Below are 24,600 nucleotides of genomic sequence, written 5' to 3' on the forward strand. Positions count from 1 at the left end.
GGGGGGGAGAGATTCCAGCCCCAGCAGGACGCAGCTCTTCTGCTTTCTCCTCTGTTACTATCCCATCTCCCGCCGTCTGACTGGGATGGGGGAACCATCCAGCTGCAGCCCCTATCACGGGCTCACTGGATCCAGCTTCTAAACTACCACAGAAGCATCTGAGACCCAACATCCTGACCCCTGCTTAATGGGCATCATCCAAACTCTGCCTGTTTGAGTGGCTGAAGAGAGGGAGTGTCTCTTACCCCAGATGTTAGCCTGTCACCAGTGCTTAATCTGTGCCAGGTCTCAGCCTCTAGCTGTTCTTATCTCTGGCACATAAAACCTAGCGGGTTCCTTTCAGAGCTAATAGGAAGGAAGCCTGGGCGGGTGTTTGGTACGATAGACAATCAAATAAGCCAATAAAATGGCAAAGACAAGCTACGGGTGGGCCGGAGTGACGCAAGAACCAATGATGTTGCGGACCTCTGCAGAGGCGGGACCCAGGGTTTGCGGCACCGAATGTGCCGGGATGCAGCCAATGAGCTCTCGGCGGGGCGGCTGTGGGGGCGAGGTTAGGGAACGGATTACCCAATGCGCTCTCGAGCGGACGGGCTGAATGAGTGAGCTAGCCAATGAGCTATCAGGGGGCGTGTCCTGGGTCCGGGCGGGGCGCTCGCGCGCCGCTGCTGACAAAGGGCTGCTGCTGGGTGAATGGGCTGGACAGAGCAGGTTGCCTGCAGTCCGCCCGGGAGCGCTGGGCTGAGCGCGGAGGCAGCAGCCAGCGGGGATGGGGGAGCCGGAGCCGGGTGCGGGCTCCTCCCCGCAGCGCTTCACCTGGGAGGAGATCGGGCAGCGCACGGGCCGGGGGCACCCGCAGCAGGAGCGGTGGCTGGTGATCGACCGGAAGGTCTATGATATCAGCCAGTTCTACCGGCGGCACCCGGGGGGCCCCCGAGTCATCAGCCACTACGCAGGCCAGGACGCCACGGTGAGGGCCGGGCCTGGGGGGTGCCCGTTATCTCCTCCCCCGGGGCGCCGAACTCCGCACTGAATTGGGATCGCACCAGTGCTGGGCCTTGCTTTGTGGCGCGGGTGGCGCCCCGGTGTGACGCCGCGGGCAGGGATGGGCCGTGCCTTCTGACAAGCCACGGACGCCCTGGGGAGACTTTTGTGTGTGGCAAGGGTTGGGGAGATGGAAGATAGCAGAGCCTGGGGGATGAGCGCACGGGAGAGACAGTACCAGGCACAAGCAAAATGTTAAGAGGGCAAGAAGGGATCCAGCTGGTAGTGGAGGAGTGTATCTAGAGGCAATGCCTGGAAATGAGGGGAATGGAAGGAGCAAACCAGGAGAGGAAGGAGCAGCATGGAGTGTGTATGGGGCAGAGATGGTGGAACACCTGAGTTAGTCCTGGTTATCAGCTGTTAACCTTAGTGCCAGGTCTATTTTCATGCTCTGGAAATTTCTTTTCAGTCAGTTCCCGGTATCTTGTGACTCCAAATGGGCACCTGCCAGGGGCACCATTTCAGATTTTGGTGGTGGTGGAGGGAGGCAACTTTAACAACGATTCCAGGGGCTATTTAGGCACTTGAAAACTGTAGGGTTTTTTTTTTCTTTCTTTCTTTCTTTTTTTTTTTTCCTGTAGATATGAATTTAGAAATTAGCTGACAGGAGCCCTGTGTCCAATTCCTATATAAGAAAAGAAACTTAAATAAATATTAGATACATTCAGCTCTAATATGAACATGTTCTGACATCTTGGGTCAAGTCACTTAAGTGACACTGGTTAAGTTTAAAATTTTAATGTATATTCTTACTCTTGAATACAACAATTGAAACAATTGTAGAAAAATCTGAATTACTTTCTATCATTTAGGCTACTTACTTTTTGCAGTTCACCAAGCCTGGAATAGATCATTTGACTTTTAGAAACATTCTACTAGGGCAAGAACCCCTGAGTTTATCCTATACTTGCCTGAGGCTGTGGGGTGGTGTTACCATACTACAAATATTAGACTAGAAAGTGACTTTGAACAGGAGTGAAACTGACACTTTCAGTATTGCCAAGCCCAAATGTTCAAAAATCCCAAATCAGGTTCACCAAAAATCATGAGACTACATACAAATAATGGATTTGGTGTTCTTCTCTTTGCCTTCTGCTTTTTGAGCCTTTAGGGTGCACTGGGGTCACATTTTGAAGCTTTCTCTACTGCCATGAGGGCTAGAAACTTACTTTTTCTTTAAGAATGAAAGTTGAATCATCCCATATTCATTTGATTCCAGGAGCTGGGGCTTTAAGGAAAGCAATAATTATTATGAGATTCATGAGAGTTGGCAACATTGCATTTCTACTTACTGTCTGGTTACTTTCCAGAAAGTTCTAAAATACAACACTACAGTGACTGAGTTGCAGTTCTCACAAGAGAATATTTAAAACCAAACACCAAAAAAAATTCCACATTTTAAAGTTGAGGGAAAAAAATTGAGTCTTTCTGAGGTATATCAGGGCCATTACGAGCAGGAAAGGAAAATAAACAGGCATAGGAGCTCTGGGCAACTCTTCTTGAAAAAAAGTTGGAGGGTCAAATCTTTCCAGTCTTTAATCAGGTAAAACTTCAATTGCCATCAGCACTGCCATTCATAGATATTAACATGTGCTCAATAATTATACACTTCATACTTCACTATCTGAGCCATGTTATCTGGGGCTACATATTTATTATGCATTGGCACTGTATTTTTTGGCATATTCTGAACAGTGCTGAGCACACAGATGGTGCCCAGTAAAAATACAAATCATGACAATAATCATTGACTTTATGGACTCTTTGTATGCAGTTTCTGTTCTTTGTTCTGGAATTGGCCTGAATACAGCTGAAACCCTAAGAATTTGAGGCATAAAAACATCTGATGCTCAAACAACAGTTTCTCATTCCTTCATTTTCTCAAATGGAGAACAAAAAATGACCAAACAAAGTGGTTTTGAGTTGAAGTGTAAAATTGTACAGCAGCTATTGGAACCCAGCATGAGGCAGAACCTGCCACCCCTTGGGAGTTAAGTGATCTCCTTTCATCTGATTCTTGTTCTCTCTTTCTTCATCTTTCCTGACCTCTGTGCAGCTTTTCATGCTGTCAACGATGACCTCCTTCCCAACCATCTGAGACCGTTTGCTGGAGTCTCAGAGAACTGGCCTTCTTAGTTTTGCTCCCATCTACCAGACTCCTTTTTTTTGCAGCAGAGAGAGAGGCTGGTCCAGTGGACTGGGAGCTAGCCTTCAGAGACCTGGGTTCTACTTTCCCTATGGACTTCCTGTGTGACCTCAGGCCAGTAGCTTAGGGACAGAGTTTCAAAGATGTTTAGGCATCCAAAGATACAGCTAGGTATCTAGTGGGGTTTACAAAGCACCTAACCTTCTAAGCCACAGGTTCCCAACCTGGAGCCCATGGGGTCTTTCAAAGTGGCCTGTCACTCCCCTCCCGCTGGCTGCGGAAAAGAGCTGCTGCCTAAGGACCCAGTTGGAGTGCATTGCCATGGGGCTACAAGACCAGTACAGGCTCCTTGCTGCACCCAAAGGGATGGGAAATCAGCGCTCCCCTCCCCTGACTCCAGCAGGGAGCATGGTAAAGCGCTCTGCCTGGGACTGTAGGCACTAGGGTCCCTGCTGGAGCCCCAGGGAGGGGAGCATTGATCTCCCATCCCCCTGCCTGCAGAAGGGAGGCACTGCCTAGGGATCCAGGTGGAGCACACGGGGCTACAGGATGTGTGAGGTTTCTCTCCTGCAGCCAGGGGGGTGAGAGATCAGCAAGGAGGCAGCCTCCTTGTTAAACTTCTGTCTGGCTACAGTGAGAGGAGCCAGGAGGAGGGGCTGCTGGCAGAGCAGCCAGGACCCACCATGCTTGATGAGAGGGGCAGGACTCTAAAAATCCATGCCTTCCTGTTTGGCCTGCACGTAGCAGGCCACCGCAGCCACCCACCGTGACTTAGCTGCCAGGCCATGTGCTTCAGTGTGTAATGACAGTCACTCATCTGCACTAGTGCTTTGTCTGTGAGTGTGTGTCATACTGTGAGTAATTTGTAGGAATAAAATAGTGAATAAAAATGAGCACAGTAGCATCAAATTGTTTTGCTTTAAATATATAATGATTTGTAGTCCTTAACGGTGTATAAGTCAATACTACTTCATGAGTTGACAGACTGGTGGCTCTTCAGAGTTTTTGTGGTTTACTGGAGAGCAGATAAATGCTTACATTGTTAAAGCATGGTACATGTTTTTGCATTTACACTCTGGCTACCTGCACCCCAACTGTCAGCTGTGTATTGTCCCATGGCATCTCAATGGGGGGAGCTGAAATCAGAGGGTAGGGACTTGAGCTGGGTAAAAATGCAAAATGATTTTCACACCCAAGTTTTTTCACCAGTTCACTTTGTGTGGTTGTTGCAGACCCCCCAACTGTGAGGTTTGTAAAGATTTCAGAAGACCTTTTTTTTTTTTTTTTTGGTGTAATGAGATGTGAGAAAACTCAAAAAGCAATTTTAATTGTCCGCTCCATGCCTGATCCAGTAGACTACAACATGCCCAGCCCAATAATGCAATGTACCTCTTTGGATTTGAGATTCCTCATTTGTACAATGGGGTGAGGGGCAATGAGAACTTTATCTGTAGAGAACAATCTGAAAAAATACCACATTAAAAATCTTCATGGCCACGTGTGGGTATTACATTTTACGTATTTGGAAACTGAGGCTTAAAAAGGCCAACATTTTTGACTGGGGGTGCCTAATGGTATCCCTTTGTTTAAGTTGTCTTCAAATTAGGCACCCAAAATTAGTGAACACTTTTGAAAATTATGGCCCTGAACTTGTAAACACTTCTGTACAGATTTAATTTTATTCACCTGAGTAGTCCCACTGAAGTAAGTGTTTGCACAGTCAAGGCCTTAGGCCTTAACCTCTTAGCTGCAGTTTCCCTGTCTCTAACAAAGGTATTATGAAAAATGCCTAATACTTCATAACTAATACATAGCATAAGAGTACGTCACGTGTCAGTCGTTTTAGATAACATCAGTATTTGCAGTGTTACTAGGTATTGTCTGTACTAAGCACAAGATACTGTGGTGGGTATGAGCAGCTGCTCATAGGAGGTAAAACTATGTAAGGCAATACTGGAAGATTTTCAAATGCGATCTCCGTAATGGGCCAGGTTTTCAAGTTAGATGCCAACTCTTGCACACATGCATTCAAACACGGTCAGCCAGCCCCATCTGCACACAAATACCTGACTTGTACACATCCAATATTTGCCTGAGTAAATTAAACATATGCAAATGTGTGTGAACCTATATTCCTCTAACATTGAAAATCTATTATTAAAGGGTACTATCAACTTAAAAATCACACTGATGTCTGAAAATGTTTTACCTACTACTTTTACAAGAATTAAGATGACTAGAACTGGAAGAATATGTGCATTTGTTAGCACCCATGTGGGTAGTCGCATCGTATTGACTCTTTCCCCATATAGTCAGTTTCTCTCTGTTGGCTGCCTGGGTCTTTCACACAGTAACATTAGGAAAAGCATTTAAAAAAATTAGGACAATGTCATTGTAAAGCACAAAATTTGGCACATGGACTCAAGGGCAAACATGGTACCTGAAATGATTCTTAATTTATTGTGATTGACTACATTTCAATTTCATTATGTCCCTTTTAATCCCAGACACTGATAGGGGTAGGAATAGAATTTGAGAGTGCCTTCTAGAGCTGTACAATATGGGCGTAGCCAGCAGCCCAAGGCAATGTGCAGACCTTCACAACCTCTGCAAGATCATGACAATTCCATCCATTTTAATCTCTGTTCCAGTGAGGGATCTCTGAGAAATGAGTCAGTCATAAGGGCAATGGGTATCTAATGTTGGATTTATGTGATATCAAGTATTAACTGACCCTGGGGGGCAAACTGTGACTGATATATCCTGCAATATGCTGGACAAACCTTATTGACCTGAGTTAAACCTTACTTTATTGAATTGTGTTTAATATATTTGGAGTCCATTGTATTAGATGAATGGCTTATATAGCTTTGTAGGCCAGGTATTGTATGTATTTCCATGGGAAGAGGTAAACACAGCTCCTTCAGGAACTGAGAAAATAGGGAAGGGGTGATTAGTCAAAGGCATTCAGACTGTAGCAACTCCAGAGAAGCACCACTCTCTGGTGAGGTTTGCATAAACTGGATTCTCCAGGGACCAACATCCAAAGAGAGAATTTTGCTTAAATAGCCTGACTTAAAACTGACTCAGGCCTTCTTTCTGATCCAGCAAACAGCCAGGACCTCTTCTCCAAAGGAGACCCCAATCCTAAGGAAAAGGTTGGGAGATGTAGGTGCCTGTAGGTGCTTTGCCCTTTAGAATAAAAGTGCTTGCTTAGAAAGAGCTGTGTGGTAACTCTCAACTATTGACAATCACCTTGTTAATCTCTGAAGAGAAAGCAAAGCATAGATCTTGGCGTGTTGAGACAGTCTGCCTTGCTGGGGAATAACACAGTGGAGGCAGGGAACTGTTCAGCCTGGAAATACCTCATTCAGAAGGGAGAGAGACATGGGTTTCCACTCAAGAGAGGCAATGGCTGGGGAGCCAGAAACCTAGAGTGGGATGCCCTTGCTGGACCGTAGAGGAGGGAATATGGGAGCAGTTGCCCTGAACTGTGACATACATGGCAAGCTTTACACTCTGTTACTCTCTGAAGATACAACTGGGTGAAACTGAACTGCTGACTTTGAAGTGGCTGAGCTGGAGTGAATCCCAGCTTTTTGGATATTTCTATATTGGAAATCTAAAATCAGACTCATAGAAAAAACAGAAAGGAAAAGCACTTCCCCTTTAATTGTGTGGCTTGCTGCCTCAGTACCATGATTCCCAGAAGGTGCATTAGAAGAAGCCCCATTGTAATTCCATAACCTCCCCACCCCCCATCCCACTTGAGACTTTACTGCCAGATTGTACAACCACCATTGTAATGATTGGTCTAAAACTTGTGGTACCACCATCTCCTGGTCTGCCCATGTACCACCCCTTTTTTTTTCCTCTCTTCCAATTGGAGAACAGAGATGAAAATACCCCTCTCCCTCCCAGGTTTATCTAAACGGGGAGAGGGCATCCTCTCCACCCCTATCCCCTCCCTGATGAAATACAACAAGGCTGAGCTGGAATTGGCTGCATCAGCCACAGTTGAAAACTGTTTGTTTCCCAGGTAGGGGCCATTTAAAGGGCCAGCACTTTGTAAAAGAACACACAGCCATGTGGGCATGTGCAGTGCGGAGCAATGTGCTGGAAACAAAGAAAACCAGGGGGGCAGGGATTCCTTCAAAAAGAGAAAGCTATGTTAGTGCTGGGAAGACTGTGACTGCAGTGATAGGGCAGACACAGGGAGAGGAAATGTAACATGGGACAAAGTGGGAGACTTTCAATGGGAGTAGAGCATCAAACTAATGTGTGCCCCCACCAGAGGGTTTGGAATCTAAAGCAAGGTGGACTTTGAATATAGTGATATAGGTTTATAAACCCTGACTTGCTTGGTTGAGGCCACACTTTTCCAGAGAGTGCCCAGGGAAATAAAGCTGCAAAGTGATGGACACGTTTTCCAAGTGACAAGAAGTCACTGATTTCCTTCCCTTGCAGGGCTCTCCCAAGCAGTGCATGCAGGTGTTGGGGCTGTCAGGAGCTAATTACTCAGACTGCTCAGGAATATAGGGGGTGGCATTTGGAGGAACCAAAGGCAGCTGGAGGGGGAACAGTAGTAAGCAGGGAAGCTAGGGGATGGGATGATGGGAGATTGTCAGCAGGGACGCGCCTGGAACAGCCTGAGGGTTTTGTTTGCTGAGAGTGACAGAATTTGGGGGAAAGGTGGAGAAATATCCTCCACGCTGTTCATCCCCTGATTGACCTTTTCTATTCAGTCAGCTCAGTCCTGTCCCTACCCTCCAATTGCCCCAGTCCCTATCCTGTCTCCACATTTGCTCCCGTCCGCCCATTCTCCAGGTCACTGAGGCAGCACCCATTGCCTCTAGCCCTTTGTGGTGGATGAACCAGGAGGAAGAATACAGTACTGTACAGAGCATCCCAAGCAGCAATGCCTGCTGAAGGTGCCACATGATCCTATAGTCAGGGAGCGCAATTTCAGCATAAGCTTTGCTGGCTGCCCTTAGCTCTGCTGAAAGTGTGGGAAATGGAGGGAATGGGAGTAAACCATTGCTTGAAATTTGTAGAGGCAAAAGGATGGGGGAAATTGAGTGTTGGAGAATCAGGTGGAATACAGAAGAGGGCACATAAGTTCATATTTTGAAAGTGGAGGGGTTGGAGCCAGAAGAGGGAATGGCTGGCGCCAAATGAAGAGAGAGGAATGAGAGGAAAAGGAGGCAGAAGAGAATGGGATCAAGAGACATGTTATGGGTTGAACAGGAAAAGAAAGACTTCTGATTCCGGGTAGAGAGGAAGAGTGCCTAGATGCCATGGTGACATGCATTAGAAATGTCTAGCTAGAAAGTGGCAGAGAACTCTTGTTGCAAGATACCCATTTTGGGTTTGAAGATATAGTCAAGATCTTGGGCAGGGAAAGAAGAAGGTTCCAGTAGCTCCACCATGGGATTATTTCTCAGTGGGCTGGAGATAGACATGTAGCAACTTATCTGCTCCTCTGCCCCAATGTGTGATTTATCTCAACCTATTACCTTGTGTGTATTTCAGGATCCCTTCACAGCGTTCCACCTTGACAAAGCTCTTGTGAGAAAGTACATGAGCTCACTCCTGATTGGGGAACTGGCATCAGATCAACCCAGCTTTGAGCCCAGCAAAAATGTGAGTGTTGTAAAAGCCGGACTTTGAAATGGGATTGTGGCAGCAGTGGGGATGTGCTGATATCCCTCATTTACCGGCAGCCAGAGCTCCCAGTAAATAGTAAAGCACGTTGCATCTTGGAATCATGCCTGTTTGAGGCTTCCCTTTGGTGTCGCAGCAATACCAGCCTGGAAAAACGGGGTCCATTGGTCACAGGTTCCCTCCTGTGTACAGCATTACATGTGGAGTGGGGAGCAGAACATGTTAGCTGCAGGCTCACCTCAGTGATACAGAGACAGACCTGAGAAGGCAGCTCCTATTGACCAGGAGATCACTTTGGTGTCATAGTGACCCTCACTTGAGGGTGGAAGTGAGGAGGGCAGAGCCAGTAAGCCATGGGCTCTCCCCAGTGTCACAGAGACCCTTCTCCCACCCACGGGTCATAGCATGTCAGCCGCATGCTTTCCCTGATGTCACAGCTGCTGCCTCTGAGGGGACCCCAGATTTCCACGGCTGTTGTAGTGACCCCTTTGGAGCTCCCGGTGTTCCTGAAGCTGTAGGGCTGCACACCCAGGGCAGAGTGCTGAATTTTGGGTCTCCCTGCAGAAATTGCTGGTGGAGGACTTCCGTAAGCTGCGCACCACTGTCGAGAAGATGGGACTCCTCAACTCCAACCATCTCTTCTTCGTCCTGCTTCTCTTTCACATCCTGCTGCTGGATGCTGCTGCCTGGCTCATCATCTGGTATTTTGGGTCATCCTTCCTGCCTTTCCTCTTCTCTTCATTGCTGCTAGGCACTGTCCAGGTAAACTGCTTAAGGACCATCCTGTCCTTCCACAAACGCAGGACCAGTGATGTATTCCTACTCCTTAATCATCCCCTGGTGCATCTGTCAATACCTGTGATGCTCTCTTACTTGGTGATCTAGGGAAAGATAAACATGAGATGCTTCAGGAATGCTGGGAGTGGGGAGCTGAGAGTGACTGCATTTTTGGTCTCTCCCAACTGGAGGCACTGTGAAGCGCACTGTAGGAGTTCTGGATGTGGAGAGCTCACAGCTTCTCTATTCCTTGCCTGCCTTAACAGGAGGGACTGTAGGAGATGAGGGTGGGAGCAGTGATTTGTGGGAAGCTCCCAGCTATTTTAGACTCAGCCTCTCTTAGGAGGAGGTACTGTTGGAAATTCAGCAGAAGCTCTGGATGTGGCAGGCTCACAAGAATTCCAGTCCCCTCCTTCCCAGCTTCTGGTTCAGGGGAGGGAATATAGCCCCTTGACACATGCTTTTTGAGTGAGTGGCGTTAGAACTGTTATCCTACGTATCTCCTCCCCATAGTCTGCTAGAGCACTTCCTTCATCCCAGACTTCTTGCTACAGTGGAAACGGGGCTATACTTCTCTGTGCTCTTGCGTGTGAACTTTGAGAGGCACTATGCAGTAGCCACGCCTTCCTAGTGTTCCCATGGGAACACTAGTGCAGTGGAGCTGAGGACATAGCAGCTCTGAAAGCCCCAGCTGTTCCTCCTCTGCCCAGGTGGTCCCTCTGGAATTACAAACGCTCAGAGGAGGCAGGCTTCTCCTTCAAAGGCTACTTTGTTACAGCGCTCCGACCATTTTGGAAGAGAATAAATGCCCTGATTCTTGTTCCATAGCCTTTTCTTCATGGCCCTCCTTCTCCACGTAAACAACTATCCAGTGCTCTGTTACCTCACCCGGTCTGGGCTGGAGTCTAGTAGTGGCAGTACGGGTGAGGGAGCGATGTCTGGGATTGTGTGGAGAATGGAAATATCTCTTTGTGACCAGCAGAGGGTTCTCTCGCCTGCTTGAGGTGAACAGTCGTTGGAAAGTAGGCGTGTTGTCCCTACAGCTGTATGTGTGAAGAATGAACACGGTTGCAGAAGCTCACGGAGCTTCGACTGTTTTCTCAGTGATCCCTTTTGTCTTCCAGGCCCAGGCTGGATGGCTCCAGCACGATTTTGGGCACCTTTCAGTGTTCAGCAAGTCCAAATGGAACCATTTGGTTCACAAGTTTGTGATTGGCCATCTGAAGGTAAGTGTTCAGTGCTGAGAGCAGTTACCAGAATTTCAACAGGACTCCTAAGCAAGGGAGCCCCATCAGTTCAAGAAGCATCTCATTCCCTAAACATGACAGGGAGGGGAATGTGGTGCAGCTCTTGGGGAGGGGTGAATAACTGGTGGAGGATTTGACTTATTTTTGGCAGCCTTGCAGTTTGAATCCTCTGGTCTCATTTGTTCCTGCAGGGTGCGCCAGCCAGCTGGTGGAATCACCTGCACTTCCAGCATCATGCCAAACCCAACTGCTTCCGCAAGGACCCTGATATTAACATGCACCCCTTGTTTTTTGCTTTGGGAAAGACGCTGTCTGTGGAGGTGAGTCTGAGGGATGTCTGGGGTCAGGTTGGGTCACTGGAAGGATGTGGTGCTAAAAGATCCAAAATCAGTAAGTTGGGGAGAACGTTGACTATCATTCAGAGCTTCAGATCAGCTGGGCTGCCTCTGTATTTCAGGCATCTGAGGAAGGAGTTCGGGGGGAATGGACCTTTTGCTTACAATCTAATCTCCTGTGGGAGAGAGGAAGAGAAATGAAAAATCATGGAGTGGCAGTAGCCTCCCTGTAGCTGAGGTTGCAACCAGCTCCCATTATTTTTTGTCTGGTATAACTTTGACTTGGAAAATTGGTTTGGCCTGAAAATTTCCAGATTAAACTGGTTTTGAATCACTGTAAAAGCTACCCAGATTTGAAATGTTTTCTTATATCTAACATTACTTTGTTTCCCTCAGCTCCAAACAGCTTGTTACACCTTCTTCAAACTTTCCATTACAAGTTGCTTTTTTTTGGGCTATGTTTTAGAATGTGTTAAAGATTGTTTCATGATTGAGTCTGTATTTGTTTTCTCAGCTGAAGGAGGGCTGTGATGAGATACGAATTTGGATACAAGTTGTTTGTTTTGTTAATTTTTAGATTAGCTTGACTAATTTTAGTGCTTCAGCAAGTGAAGCAAGAGCTAGCAAATGAGTGATTCAAGATTTCTATGCATTTCAGCCAAAACACTAGCTAATTCAGTGCTGGCCCACTGAAATCAATGGAAGCCTGACAGTCAATTTCAATGAGACTTGGAATGGGTCCCAGCTGGAGTGCAAATGCATCCCTGGTATAAAATCTCTGAAATCAATGGTGTTATACCAGGAATAGTTTTGACCTTTTGGATTTTTTAAAATATGAACTCAAATGACTATAGCTAACTGGCTCAGACTTTCTAACTTTCAGTGAAACTAAGGAATTGTTGGTCTAGTTGATGCAGGGAAGCAGTAGATGTGATATATCTGGACTTCAATAAGTTTTTTAACATAGTCCCACCATGATATTCTCATAAGCAAACTAGGGAAATAATGGTCTTGATGCAGTTACTGTAAGATGGGTGCAGAACTGGTTGAAAGACCAGTCTCAAAAACTAGTTAGCAATGGGTCACTGTCAAACTGGTAGGGCATATCCAGTGGAGTCCTGCAGGGGTTTTTACTGGTACCATTCAATATTTTCATTAACGACTAGAATAATGGAATGGAGAATATGCTTATAAAATTTGCGGATGACACCAGGCTGGGAGAGGTTACAAGCGCTTTGGAGGACAGGATTAGAATTCAAAATTATCTTGATAAATTGGAGAATTGGTCTGAAATCAGTAAGATGAAATTCAGTAAAGACAAGTATAAAGTACTACACTTAGGAAGGAAAAATTTAAATGCACAAATACAAAATGGGAAAAGTAGCTAGGCAGTAGCACTGGAGGAAAGGATCTGGAGGTTATAGTGGATCACAGATTGAATATGCATCAACAGTGTGGTGCTGTTGGGGGGGGGGGGGGAAGCAAATATAATTCTGGGATGTATTAACAGGAGTGTCATATGTAAGACATGGGAGGTAAGTGTTCCGCTCGGCACTGGTGAGGCCTCAGTTGGAGTATTGTGTCCCGATTTATGCTCTACACTTTAAGAAAGATGTAGACAAATTGGAGAGAGTCCAGAGGAGAGCAAGGAAAAATAAGAGGTTTAGAAAATCTGACCTTTGAAGAAAGGTTAAAAAAAACCCTGGGCATGTGGAATCTAAAGAAGGGAAGGCTGAGGGGGAACATAAGTCTTCAAATATGTTAAGGGCTGTTATAGAGAGACTGTGGTCAATTGTTCTCCATGTCCTCCAAAGGTAGGACAAGAAGTAACTAGCTTAGTTTGGAGCAAGGGAGATTTAAGTTAGATATGAGGAAAAGCTCTATAGTTAAGCACTGGAACAGATTATCTCAGAAGGTCATGGAATCCCCATAATTGGAGGTTTTTAAGCACAGGTTAGACAAACACCTGTCAGGGATAGTCTAGGTACACTTGGTCCAATCTTCCTATGAGGGGCTGGACTAGATGACCTCTCGAAGTTCCTTCCAACCTTACATTTCTATGATTCTGTGTACAGGGAGCTAGTGGAATTGTTTGAGGATGGCAGTGATATAGTCTCACTTATCTGTACATAGGGCACTGAAAATCAGGTGTCTCTGAGGTAGGAAAATCTATTCACCCTTGTTTCCATGGAGACAGTCTACAGTTTAGGTGATTATGCTTTGGAGGCTAATCTGATGTAAGTGGGCGTTCTAAACACTGCCACATATATTAATAGCATCGTGTTTTATTTTGGTTTCTGTATTTTTACGTAGGATACAAATTATGCTTTGTACCACATGCATTTTTCCAGTTCTAGGAACTACATTAAGTAGTTGTACTAGAAGGCTATGTGCCTACCAATAGTAAGTTACAGTGGAGAGTAATGCCCCAGTCCATGAGTAGTCCCATTGGCTTTCCATGGGACTACTCACATAAGTATTGTTGGAGGTGAAGATGAACACATCTCAGATCCAAGGACCCCTCCTGCTCTCTGGTTTATTCCAGAACCTTATTGAAGGCAAAATTCAGCTGCCATTCAGTCTGTGCTTTATCTGCAGTACCCAGATAAGCACTCTCCCATGACCATGTGGTGGGACCTTTTGTGTATGTCAGAATGAAGGGAGCTTTCTGGATTAAAATCATCCACATAGAACCATTTTGTTGATCTTCATACCTTCAGTGAGGGAAGATAGATCAGAGTAGTTCCCTTCTCTACAAAGCTGACAGCTCTAATCCAAGCCTGCTGCAGATCTGTCTTAATAATTTAGAGACAAGGTGGGGGAGATCATAACTTTTATTGGACCAACTTCTGTTGGTGAAAGAAAATCTTTTGAGCCACACCAGAGCTCTTCTTCAGGTCCCTTTTGACACTGGAGAGGTTTGGGGGGGTGTTTTGTTTCCCATCTTGGCTATCTTCTCCTTTTGGTTAACAGGCTGGTGTGAGTTAATCCTGACAACACAGAGAAACTTGATGATAGGGCCTTCCGTTGGATGTATTATTTAGTAGCGAGTGCCATTATTTGTCAGTGAGGCTCTTATCAGCTCTGCAGTCTCTTGAGAGCACTTGTGATAAGACAAAACCTTGGCAGTGGTCATAGTAATAAATGGAATCACATTTGTGATGTGGCTCCAGCACCTCCTGCTGGGGCAGAGCTTGTTGTTGTGCATGTCAGCATTCACACTTCAAGGGCCTAGACTAGGCAGTTGTGCATCAGAGGCAGGGTGGGGAGGGGTCTCTTTAGAAGATATAACATGGATATAAAATAGAATGAAGTAGTGCTGGGGGGGACATAGGCATGAATAGACAACTGGCGGGTGCCTGATACGGCCTCTCTCTGGGAGGTATCTAAGCAGGCATTTGTCCTGATGGAGTTGGTAGGGGGGGTGTGAGTATTTCTCTCAAGTAGGGCGATGGACGTATGTACTTATATTGGTGTCTCTATAGCCCAGATAACCTGCCGTGATCCTTTTTTTCCTTTCCCAGCTCGGGATAAAGAAAAAGAAGTTCATGCCTTACAATCACCAGCACAAGTACTTCTTCATCGGTGAGTATCTCCACTCCCTCGCAGTGCCAGCAATGGCCCGAACCCTCAAAATTAATTCCTTTGGGATAAGATTACCTGCTTCATTTCTCTGCATTCTCATTTTTCTCTCCTCTAGTCGGACCCCCAGCCCTGGTGCCTCTTTACTTCCAGTGGTACATATTCTACTTCGCAGTACAGCGCAGACAGTGGGTGGTGAGTATGTCCAGCTTTGCCAGACCCCACAGGGCCTCCGCTTAATTTTATGGATAAGGTTTGGTGTGGCAAGTTGGGACTGAAATGTCAGAGGAAGGGGTCCTGAGCCGGGAGTGGATGGTCACCATAACTCTGTGACACAGAGGGTGGGTGCATCACTGGTGCCGTATCCTCTGTCAAAGGATGAGAGTGGGTGTCTTCCACCTGATTCATGTGCTGCTCTGTCTGTGAGGGATCAGCACCCACTATGGTCACAAACTGAACTGTCTGGGCTCTGCTGCTGTGCAATGATGTGGTCAGTTGATGAGGGTTTCTGGAGCCATCTTCTCGTGTTGTGGAGTTGGTGCAGCTCTATGGAGCCTGATCATCAAATGGCACAAGGGGCTGATTTGGGGCAGGAAGCGAGACAGTGCTTACCCTTCCGTGGCTGCCTGAGGGGAAAAACCATTGAAAGCTGAGGGGAATGGGAAGGAAAGCAGTAGAAATGAGAGGGGCTGAGAATGGGATTCAATGCTCAGTCTTCCTGGGATAGCTACACAGGAAAAAAAAAAAAAAAAGGTAGATTTTCTCATTGAAGGGGAAAGGCCCCTTTCTCCCAGTTCCTTCATCCAGGTTCAGTGGTGTGGCCTCCAGTCTGTACTCTACAGCCTAGCATGAAAGAGCCCCCAGAGTAGCATGCCAGGCTCCTGTAGCAAAGATCTGGCCTCACCTGTCACTTCTTCCTGCCTCCAGAAGCTATCTTGCTATCCCCCCTTTTCACTGTTGGGCCTTCCAAATGGCCTAGATCCCAGTCCTCCAGCAGCATAGAATGGATCAGACAAAGAAGAATATGGGTGGCGGGGAGGATTCAGGAGCTGGTAAGGAGAGTGCATGGTAGGAGGGGATGCTGGGACAGAGGGATAATGGGGGTTTGGAGGCAAATGCAGAAAAGGAAGAGCTCTAATCTGAGATTTGGGTGCAGTGTCTGATTCTTGACTGGGAAGAGGAGTGACTGAGAGAAGATGAATGTAGGAAAGGGAATAAGTACCAGAGAAAAGCCTGCAGGAACAGTGAAGAGAAACAAGAAAAGGTGTGAGGGAAATGTGGCAGAACAAAGTCGACTATAGCTGCTGCTGCTTTTTTCCTTCCACTTCCTGAGTCTCTCCTTTCTGCTGTCCCTGCCCATCCTGTCTTCAGAGGTGAACGAGATACAGCCCTTCAGCATGCGCCTTTCTTTTGGCCCGTGGCCCAGGTCAGGCTAATTATGTGCTGGCTAGTGGAAGAGAACTAATGCCTATGGGCAATAAAAACAGGGACGCGTCTGTAGGACTGCATTTCAGATGGTGCGTGTTGGGGGGAGATAGAGATTGGGGATTACAGTGGTGGTTTCTGGCCTGCGGGGGTCTACATTCTTGATGCAGATTTCTTTCTCTCTTCTCTGGCAGGACCTGGTCTGGATGCTAACCTTCTACATCCGATTCGTCCTCACCTACTTGCCTTTACTGGGGGTAAAAGGACTCCTAGGGCTCTTCCTCCTGGTCAGGTATCACTTACCCTACTACCCCCTATGACTGCTTCAGCTCATAGCTGTCTCTTATCAATCCCTCTGTTCTGCCCCTCCCTAGTCCTCTAGCCCCCTTTCCCATCTCTTCTATTCTTATCTGCCCCTAATCTTCTGTACATTGTGACTTTCTATCACCTGAGTGGGGAGATGGTTTTCCCTATGGCATCATCACCTGTGTGGGCCCTTTGCTGTCTGATTGGTTGGAGGCCATGGGGGAGGCTTTATCAAGCAGTGACTAATTTGGCCCAGTGCAAGTGACTGTTCCTGGGCTGTCACAGGCTTAGGCGGGCATGTGGTGAGTGACTGCTTTGTGTGTATTTGTCTGGACAGGTTCATAGAAAGCAACTGGTTTGTCTGGGTGACGCAAATGAACCACATCCCCATGCACATCGATTATGATAAGAACGTGGACTGGTTCTCTACCCAGGTATGACCCTCTCCTCTCCTGGGAGCTGTGGGTGTAAACTCCAGACCAGATAGCACTTTGCCGTAGATACTAGGGTTTCGCAGGGAGCTCATAGAGCGTCACAGCATTCAGTAGGGAAGGGCCTTGTGATCATTCTGAAATTTGTGGTAATGGGATGCAAGCCTGCACTCACTGGGGGTGACACAGAGATTGCAGAGTGATCTGGGGTTTTACATAGAGCTCTCCCAGTGCAAGAGACTTCTATGTCCTTCTCTTTTCTTATGCCTTGACCCTGTGCCCATTTCTGTAAGTGTGCGGAGGTCTCCACAGAGGAGTGTCGGGGCAGTTTTGGCCTAATCCTGCTGGTGAGACCAGTTCAGGACTGGTTAAGACTATGATTCCCATATCCCAGCATGTTGTTCTCACCAAGGCCTGGCCTCAGGAATGAGCGCTGTCATCCCCATCCTCAGATGAATCTGTTCCGTCTAGAGGAGAGTGAGGATGAGACAATAGCACCAACTTATCCTGCTGTCCAGGCAAATGAGAGATGAAGCATTCATGGAACAACACTCACTGCTCCCCTTCCTTCCCCAGCTCCAGGCAACGTGTAATGTTCACCAGTCTCTGTTCAATGACTGGTTTAGCGGGCACTTGAACTTCCAGATCGAGCACCAGTGAGTATGGGCCATGGGGTGAGGGAAGAAATCTTAAGGAACATGAGAGACTATGGGCAATAGGGGAGGGCCAGGGACCCTGTGAGGCATCAGTGAAAACAGGCACAAAGGAAAGAGCAGGAAATCTATGGGGCACAAGACATGGAGGAGGAGTGGGAACTATATTGGGCATCAGATGGAAGGACACCAATGACTACATCCATTGGGGTATACAGAGTGGGAACCATGTAAGTATCAGTGAGTGTACACATTGAATATAGTGAGATGGAAACACTATAGGGCACCGGTTGATCTCAAGCACAAGGTGAGAATAAGGCACCTGTGAGGTTGGCTCCTCGAGGGGAGGCAGGAAGCCTGTGAAGCACTAAGTGAAAGACCAGATCTCTTGCAGGTTTAAATGAATGTAAATGGTGGATTCTCTGTAATTTGGTAGTCTTTAAATCATGATTTGAGGACTTCAGTAACTGAGCCAGAGGTTATGGGTCTATTACAGGAATAGGTGGATGAGGTTCTGTGGCCTGCCATGTGCAGGAAGTCAGACTCAGACTTTAAGGCTAAAAGGGACCATCATGATCATCTAGTCTGAGATCTCACTGAAACAGCCTCCTACTCTCTCCACAGCCTTTTCCCCACAATGCCTCGACACAACTACTGGAAAGTGGCCCCCTTGGTGAAGTCCCTGTGTGCCAAGCATGGCATCGAGTACCAGTCCAAACCCCTGTTCACTGCCTTTGCAGACATTGTGCAGTAGGTATCAGTCAATGTAAAAATGTGGTGCAGTAGCCTTTGACAAGATGGGGACGCTGGGCCTTGTGGGAAGACAGTGACCATTGTGGGAGAACAGGTTAGCTAGGGATGTGGGGTGGGAGGGCTGCATCTAGAACAGAAGAGATGCGGTAGAAATAGGATGGGATGGTTCAGGGGACTGAGGATGGAATATGGACTCTTTTTTTTTTATATCCAGTCACTGATTTCAATCAGCTGCAGATAGCTAGTGTGGACACTCTCTAATGGAGAACACACTGCCAGCAGCCTCTTCTCCCAATGAAGCCCTGGTTCTGGTGCCCCGACTACTGACTCTTTTTAGGATTATGTTGGTGGGAGGAGTCAGGGGTGTGGGAGGGTGTTTCCTAGACAGATCTGTCCCAAACCTCATTGATTCTTTCTTTTTTTGTAGCCTTTATTTGTGGCCTTGAAGCCTTACTTGACCATGTCCTCTCCTTTGCATGCCTCCTTCCTTTTGTCTCCTGTTGGGTTGTTTGTTTTTTAACTCTTGGATCAGAGAGCATTCCCTTGTGACTCCATAGTGACTTTCTTGTCCTATGCCTTTACCAGGATCTGTAGCCTGAATTGCTGTGTCTTTGAGGATCTTCTTGATGTGTTCCATACAAGGGGATTTGAATACTACACTAGATTTTATTCCCTCCCTTCTCCCAGACTTGCTTTCTTGATCTTTAATTTGCTGCTATATTTCATCATTTTGTTTCTAAACTAATCAGACTCCCTCTCTCTCTATCCCTGCAGCTCTCTGAAGGATTCGGGGGAGCTCTGGCTTGATGCCTATCTACATAAATAAGCAGCAGCAGCTCCACACTGAAATATTCCCTATCCTCGCTGCCTCCCACTGTGGTTACCATGAAGATACCGCACAGAGGGCAGAGAGCTGGCTGAGCCAGGGGTGTGGAGCTGGGCAAGCTTACTTCCAGTAATGAGTGGTGGGGTTTTTTTTTTTTTTTTTTTTTTTTTTTTTTTTTAAATGTTTATTCTTAGTCCTTCTCATGCTTCTCCTATTCTGGTACTGAATAATCGAGGATAAGAATGGAGAAAACCACCCGCCAGGAAGGAGGAGCCTGAAGGTCTGGGAATTAACACCCTTCTGTCTGGTGATATTTCATTTGCAGTGTCTATAGGAGAGATCTTATCTAACATAGATATTTTTGTGATGCCTAGCACCTTGGTATCTAACCCCTGCCCTGCTCCTTCCTCAAGGAAGTTAGGACTGTCTGAGGTCAGTGAAGACAGGTGTGCATTTAAGGACTGTAAACCAAATGTCCAAACCTTGAGGGAGTGAGGTAGAGAAGAGAGGCTAAGCCACCAGGTAGAGGGCTAGACTGCTTTGTAGGGATGAGTGTGAGGAGAAGAGAGACCAAACCACAGTGTGGGCACAGGTGGGATGCCAAAGCTGTTCCCTGGATGTGGGGTGCTTGGCATGCTGTGCCCAATGGGAGTGCTGCTACATACATTCCTTGAGTGCTTTTTTTTTGTAGAGCCAGGACAGTGAGCCGCAGGATTTCTGGGTTAATCACCAGCTTTCAACTTCCACTGGAGATGGCATCAGTAGCTTCCACAGTGCCATACTCCTACAAATGAAAGAGGTGATGGACCAGTTATTGATATTTGATTGAGTTTGGTATTGATTTTTGATACACTGTAGTGCAAGTGGAAACTCTAGTCCCTCAGATTAGCTGCTACTATGCCTCCAGCAGTTTATATTAGGAAGAAAAAGACACTATAACCAATCCTTGGCCCCTTGGGAGTGTACACTCATTATACTGCACCCCTGGGCTACTGAGAACTTTGTAAATAGGGAGAGAACTCAGGATTTTCTGCATCTAAAGCACAGTATACTCCCATGTGAGCAACAGGCAAATCTGCTGCTGTTGAGGCCTAAGGGTTCAGGACACCACTTGAACATGTCCAGCACTCCTGCCAGCAGAGGCGTACACGCATTGCACGCAGGCCAGTATGGTGCACCGCTGGTTCTCTGTGAGTAAGTATGGCTACACTACAATAAAAACCCATGGCACTGAGTCAGCTGACTTGGGTTTGGGGGGCTTGGGCTTTGGAGATAAAGATAGCAGTGTAGCTGTAAGGGTTCAGGCAGGAGCCCAGGCTCCAAGATCCCCCTAAGGGTCTTTGATTGCTGTGTAGATGTAACCTATTAGGTAATGTGCCTCCAAGACATGCTATGGAAGGGTATGCTCTTCATTGTAACATGGCCAGAATGTTAATGAGCCGTACAGCGTTTGCTGACACTACTTACAAGGCCCAACTGCCAAAGTAGAAGTAGCACCTCGTGACCTTTCTAAAGGCTGCAGTTTGATCACTCTCACCCTCCCCACCCATCACTTCTTTGTGTTTGAGCCTCCCCTCTCCAAGTTTTGGGTCCAAGCTCTTTCCTTCTCTCTCTCTGGGGCTCTCACATGGACAAGTGTGACACAAGTACACTCCCCATCTTCCCTGCCTTCCCCTCACTCCTGTGGTGCCTACTGCAGCCAGCCAACATAGTGACCACTTTGCTAAACTAAGGTAACAGATGATTTAGGCCATGTTTACACCACAGACTTCTGCTGGCACAGCTATGTCAGGGGCGAGAAGAGGTGTGATCTCTGACCAGCATATCTGTGCCAGCAAAAGCCCCTAGTGCAGACAGAGCTATGCTAGCATAACTGTGCTATTCCTTAGATAGCTGGTTTCACCCTTGTAGTGTGGCTGAAATAAGTTCTACCATTACAAAGTGCAGTTTTGCTGGTATAGCTGTGTCCACACTTGGCAAGCTTTGCCAGTAGAGTATACAACTGGTAGAGTATGTCAGTATATGCCAGCCCCTGGTGTAGACGTGGCCATAGTGTCCCCAGGGGACTGGGAAAGAAAGGTAACTACTTCTGCGAGTGCTTGCTCATGTCGATTCCAAGTAGGTGTGTGCATGCCATGTGCACAGTTGTCAGAAGGTTTTTCCCCTGGTGGTATCTATAGGGATGACTCTGGTGCCCCCTGGAGTCGCGTGGGCCCTGCCGACCCCTGCCTCTTCAGTTCCTTCTTACCGCCCGTGACGGTCGCTGGAACGTTCATTTTCTCCTGCTTTGCAAGTCTCTCTCCAGTGGCTTTTTGGACTGTTACCTCTAAATAGTGTATAGTTATTGTTAGTTTAGTTAGTTAGGATCCTGCTTATCAGGGTCAATTTTTTCCATCCTGGTTTTTCCATCCTCGTTCCCCCCAGCTTCAAACTGTGCAGGGCCTGTAAAAGGCCCATGTCTGGGAGCAATCCCCACACCACTTGCCTTAAGTGTCTCGGGGACACCTATCAGAGGGATTGCTGTAAGATCTTCAGGGATTTCTGCCCAAGGACAAGGGAGGAGAGGAGCAAGAGATTGAAGTTTATCCTTATAGAAGCGGCTCTCCGACCAACATCTGGCCTGGCTGAGTTGACACCCAGTATGTCGGCTTCGATGCGAAGCACACCGGCATCTGTGAGAGAGACTGCGCCAAGGAAGGACTCTGTGACTAAAGAACCTTGGCATCATCACAGATCACAGGCACCAAGGGATTCCTCATGGGTGTGGCACTGCTCCCATTCCCCTATACTGAACAAGAAGCAGAGGAAAACAGATGGGGGGTGCTCACCAACACCCAAATCAGCAGATCAGAAAGGCTTGAGCGGAGTGCAACCCACATTGGGCCACTCAAGCGCCACATCCGTGGCTGCAGTACTGTTGATTCCAGCCTGGGAAAGTCCGGTGCCTCTGGCTTCCCCAGCCAGGGAGATTCACGAGGAGGACCTGCAGCTTCCCTCGATGCCAGAAACCTTCAAAGTGGCCATGGACCTTAGAGCGCGTGGCGCCGTCATTCCCTCCCAAGCACAAGAGTGCTCTGGACACCAGACCACCAGTGTCGAAGAAGCACCTGATGCTGTCGGTGTACTCAAGGTCTACCTGGTCGCAATGTTGGCGTTCCATCCTTGGGTGGCAGGCCTCTCAGTCTTTGTCAACACCATGGTGTTGTGTTTCCTTAAGGGTCTAGACAGGCTATCCCCTCAAACACGTCAGCTGATTCCACTGTGGGATTTTAACCTTGTACTATCGAGACTGATGGGTCCTCCGGTTCAAATCGCTAGCGACATGCCCCCTCCTTTATCTGTCATGGAAGGTAGCCTTTCTGGTGGCCATAACTTTGGCCAGAAGAGTTTCAGAACTCAGGTCCTTCACGTCTGAGCCTCCTTATACTGTTTTCTTCAAAGATAAGGTTCAGCTGTGCCCTCACCTAGTTTTCCTTCCAAAGATGGTGTCACAATTCCATGCAAACCAGGACATATTCTTTCCAGTTTTCTACCCAAAGTCATACTCCAACAACCAAGAGCAGAGGCTGCACACGCGGGATGTTAGATGGGCTATGGCTTTTTACATCAAAAGGACTAAACTCTTTAGGAAAACAATGCAGCTCTTGTAGCAGTAGCAGACAGAATGAAAGGCCTTCCAGTTTAGTCACAAAGGGTCTCCTCCCGGATCATGTTGTGCATCAGGACATGTTATGAACTGGCAAAAATACTGGACCCAGTGCTGACAGCTCACTCGCCCTTGTAGAGTTCCTCACTCAAATCCTGATCCAGGACATCTGTAAAGCCGCGACTATTCACACCTTCGTGGCGCACTATGCCATTACCCAGCAAGCCAGAGACGACGCTGCTTTTGGGTGAACGGTACTGCAATGGGCAGGTCATTAAGCTCAAGCACCTCCTCCTCTAGATCTGCTTGCGAGTCACCTACTTGGAATTGACATGAGCAAGCACTCGAAGCAGAAAAAATGGTTAACCTTACGTAACTGCTGTTTGTTGAGATGTGTTGCTCATGTCCATTCCAAGACCCTCTCACCTTCCCCTCTGTCAGTGCCAGCTAGCAAGAAGGAACTGAAGAGGCAGAGGGTTGGCAGGGCCCTACATATGGTACCATGAAGGTGCGACTCCAGGGGGCTCTGGAGCCAAACCTACAGATACCATTCGGGGAAAAGCCTTCCAGTGACTGTGTACCCGGCGTGTGCACACCTATTTGGAATGGACATGAGCAAGACATCTCAAAGAACAACAGTTAGGGAAGATTAGTAACTGTTTTTCCCCCTCTCTGGCTACCATCCAAAAGAGTGGAGGGCGTGTGAAATGGGCAGTGTTATCCGTCCCTCCACAACAGCTGGAATGGGAATTCATTTTTGTTTAATGGAAATAATTAAATTGCCATTCAATCATACATTCAAAGTGTTGAATAAAGAATATAAATAAAATCAAATCCTCTTGGCTCCTGTGGTTGTTGTCCCCTGCTCTGTCCCTTTTTTTCCCCATCATTATCTTTGATTGAGGGATTAGTAAGTATACCTCCTGCCCTCCGCAATCCTTCCACTTTAAGGGTAAATCACATCTGTGCAGGAGACATGGCTTTTGGGGGGATTGTCTGCAATTGTGGAATGAGCTCCCATAGGAGCTAAGGACCATCACAAACTTTGTCACCGTCTGCTCCAACTTCAAGGCATACTTCTTCAATCTTGCCCTCACTATCATAAACAAAGCATGTACATTTTACACAAACAGACAAAATCCTACCAAAACAAAGTACTACCCTTCACATCCCATTCTCCCCATCGGGTGAGAATGAGAGGGGAAATGGACTATGTCTGACAGAAGTTAGTCACATCACTGAATGCAGGCCTGAAAGGTGCTGAGATAATCTGGAGATGAGGGCAGTATAAGAACCTATGAAGATTAGGATAGAATCCATCAAGTGAAAGGAGTTTTCAGGAGAACAACTATTTGTCCATGCTGCAGCAGCAGTGGCTGCTCTACCCTGGTCATCTACTCCCTAGGCAGGTTTCTCAGGTTCTGGAAAAATCTTTCCACATCTATGCAAGGAATTCTCTCATCTGTTGGGCTATGGGCAGTTTATCCAAGGAAGGCTCTCTTCCCACTTTATATTATTTCAAGACACTTAACATTTCATCCATGAACATCTTCCAAGCTCGACACTATCCAGAACTTTTCTTGAAACTCACATTTTCTCCTTCTGTCTCACTGGAAAAAGAAACATCTACAGTGCAGTGACCCAGTCATCCAGTTCACCAAGAAAGGTAGCATGTACTAAAATAGCAATCGGGGTAAAAAAAAATTGAGGGGAAGCCTTAATGTACAAAACATAAGGAAGAATGAGTAAAGGCCGGAAATGCTGC

At 47.1% G+C, this 24,600-nt stretch overlaps 1 protein-coding gene across 1 annotated transcript; it reads left to right on the forward strand.

Moving 5' to 3' along the window:
• The first annotated feature begins 701 nt into the window (after positions 1-701).
• Positions 702-23,669, forward strand: LOC137148603 (acyl-CoA (8-3)-desaturase-like). Its single transcript, XM_067541498.1, has 12 exons — positions 702-970; positions 8,723-8,833; positions 9,419-9,616; positions 10,756-10,857; positions 11,070-11,198; positions 14,738-14,798; positions 14,914-14,990; positions 16,415-16,512; positions 16,864-16,960; positions 17,534-17,613; positions 18,235-18,360; positions 19,138-23,669. The coding sequence occupies exons 1-12, from the start codon at positions 770-772 to the stop codon at positions 19,187-19,189; spliced, it is 1,332 nt and encodes a 443-aa protein (XP_067397599.1). The 5' UTR covers positions 702-769; the 3' UTR covers positions 19,190-23,669.
• Positions 23,670-24,600: the final 931 nt, after the last annotated feature.

This window comes from Emydura macquarii, unplaced genomic scaffold, assembly GCF_026122565.2.
Source record: "Emydura macquarii macquarii isolate MOO-44397 ecotype Brisbane River unplaced genomic scaffold, CSIRO-AGI_Emac_v2 contig_670, whole genome shotgun sequence".
NCBI lineage: Eukaryota > Metazoa > Chordata > Testudines > Chelidae > Emydura > Emydura macquarii.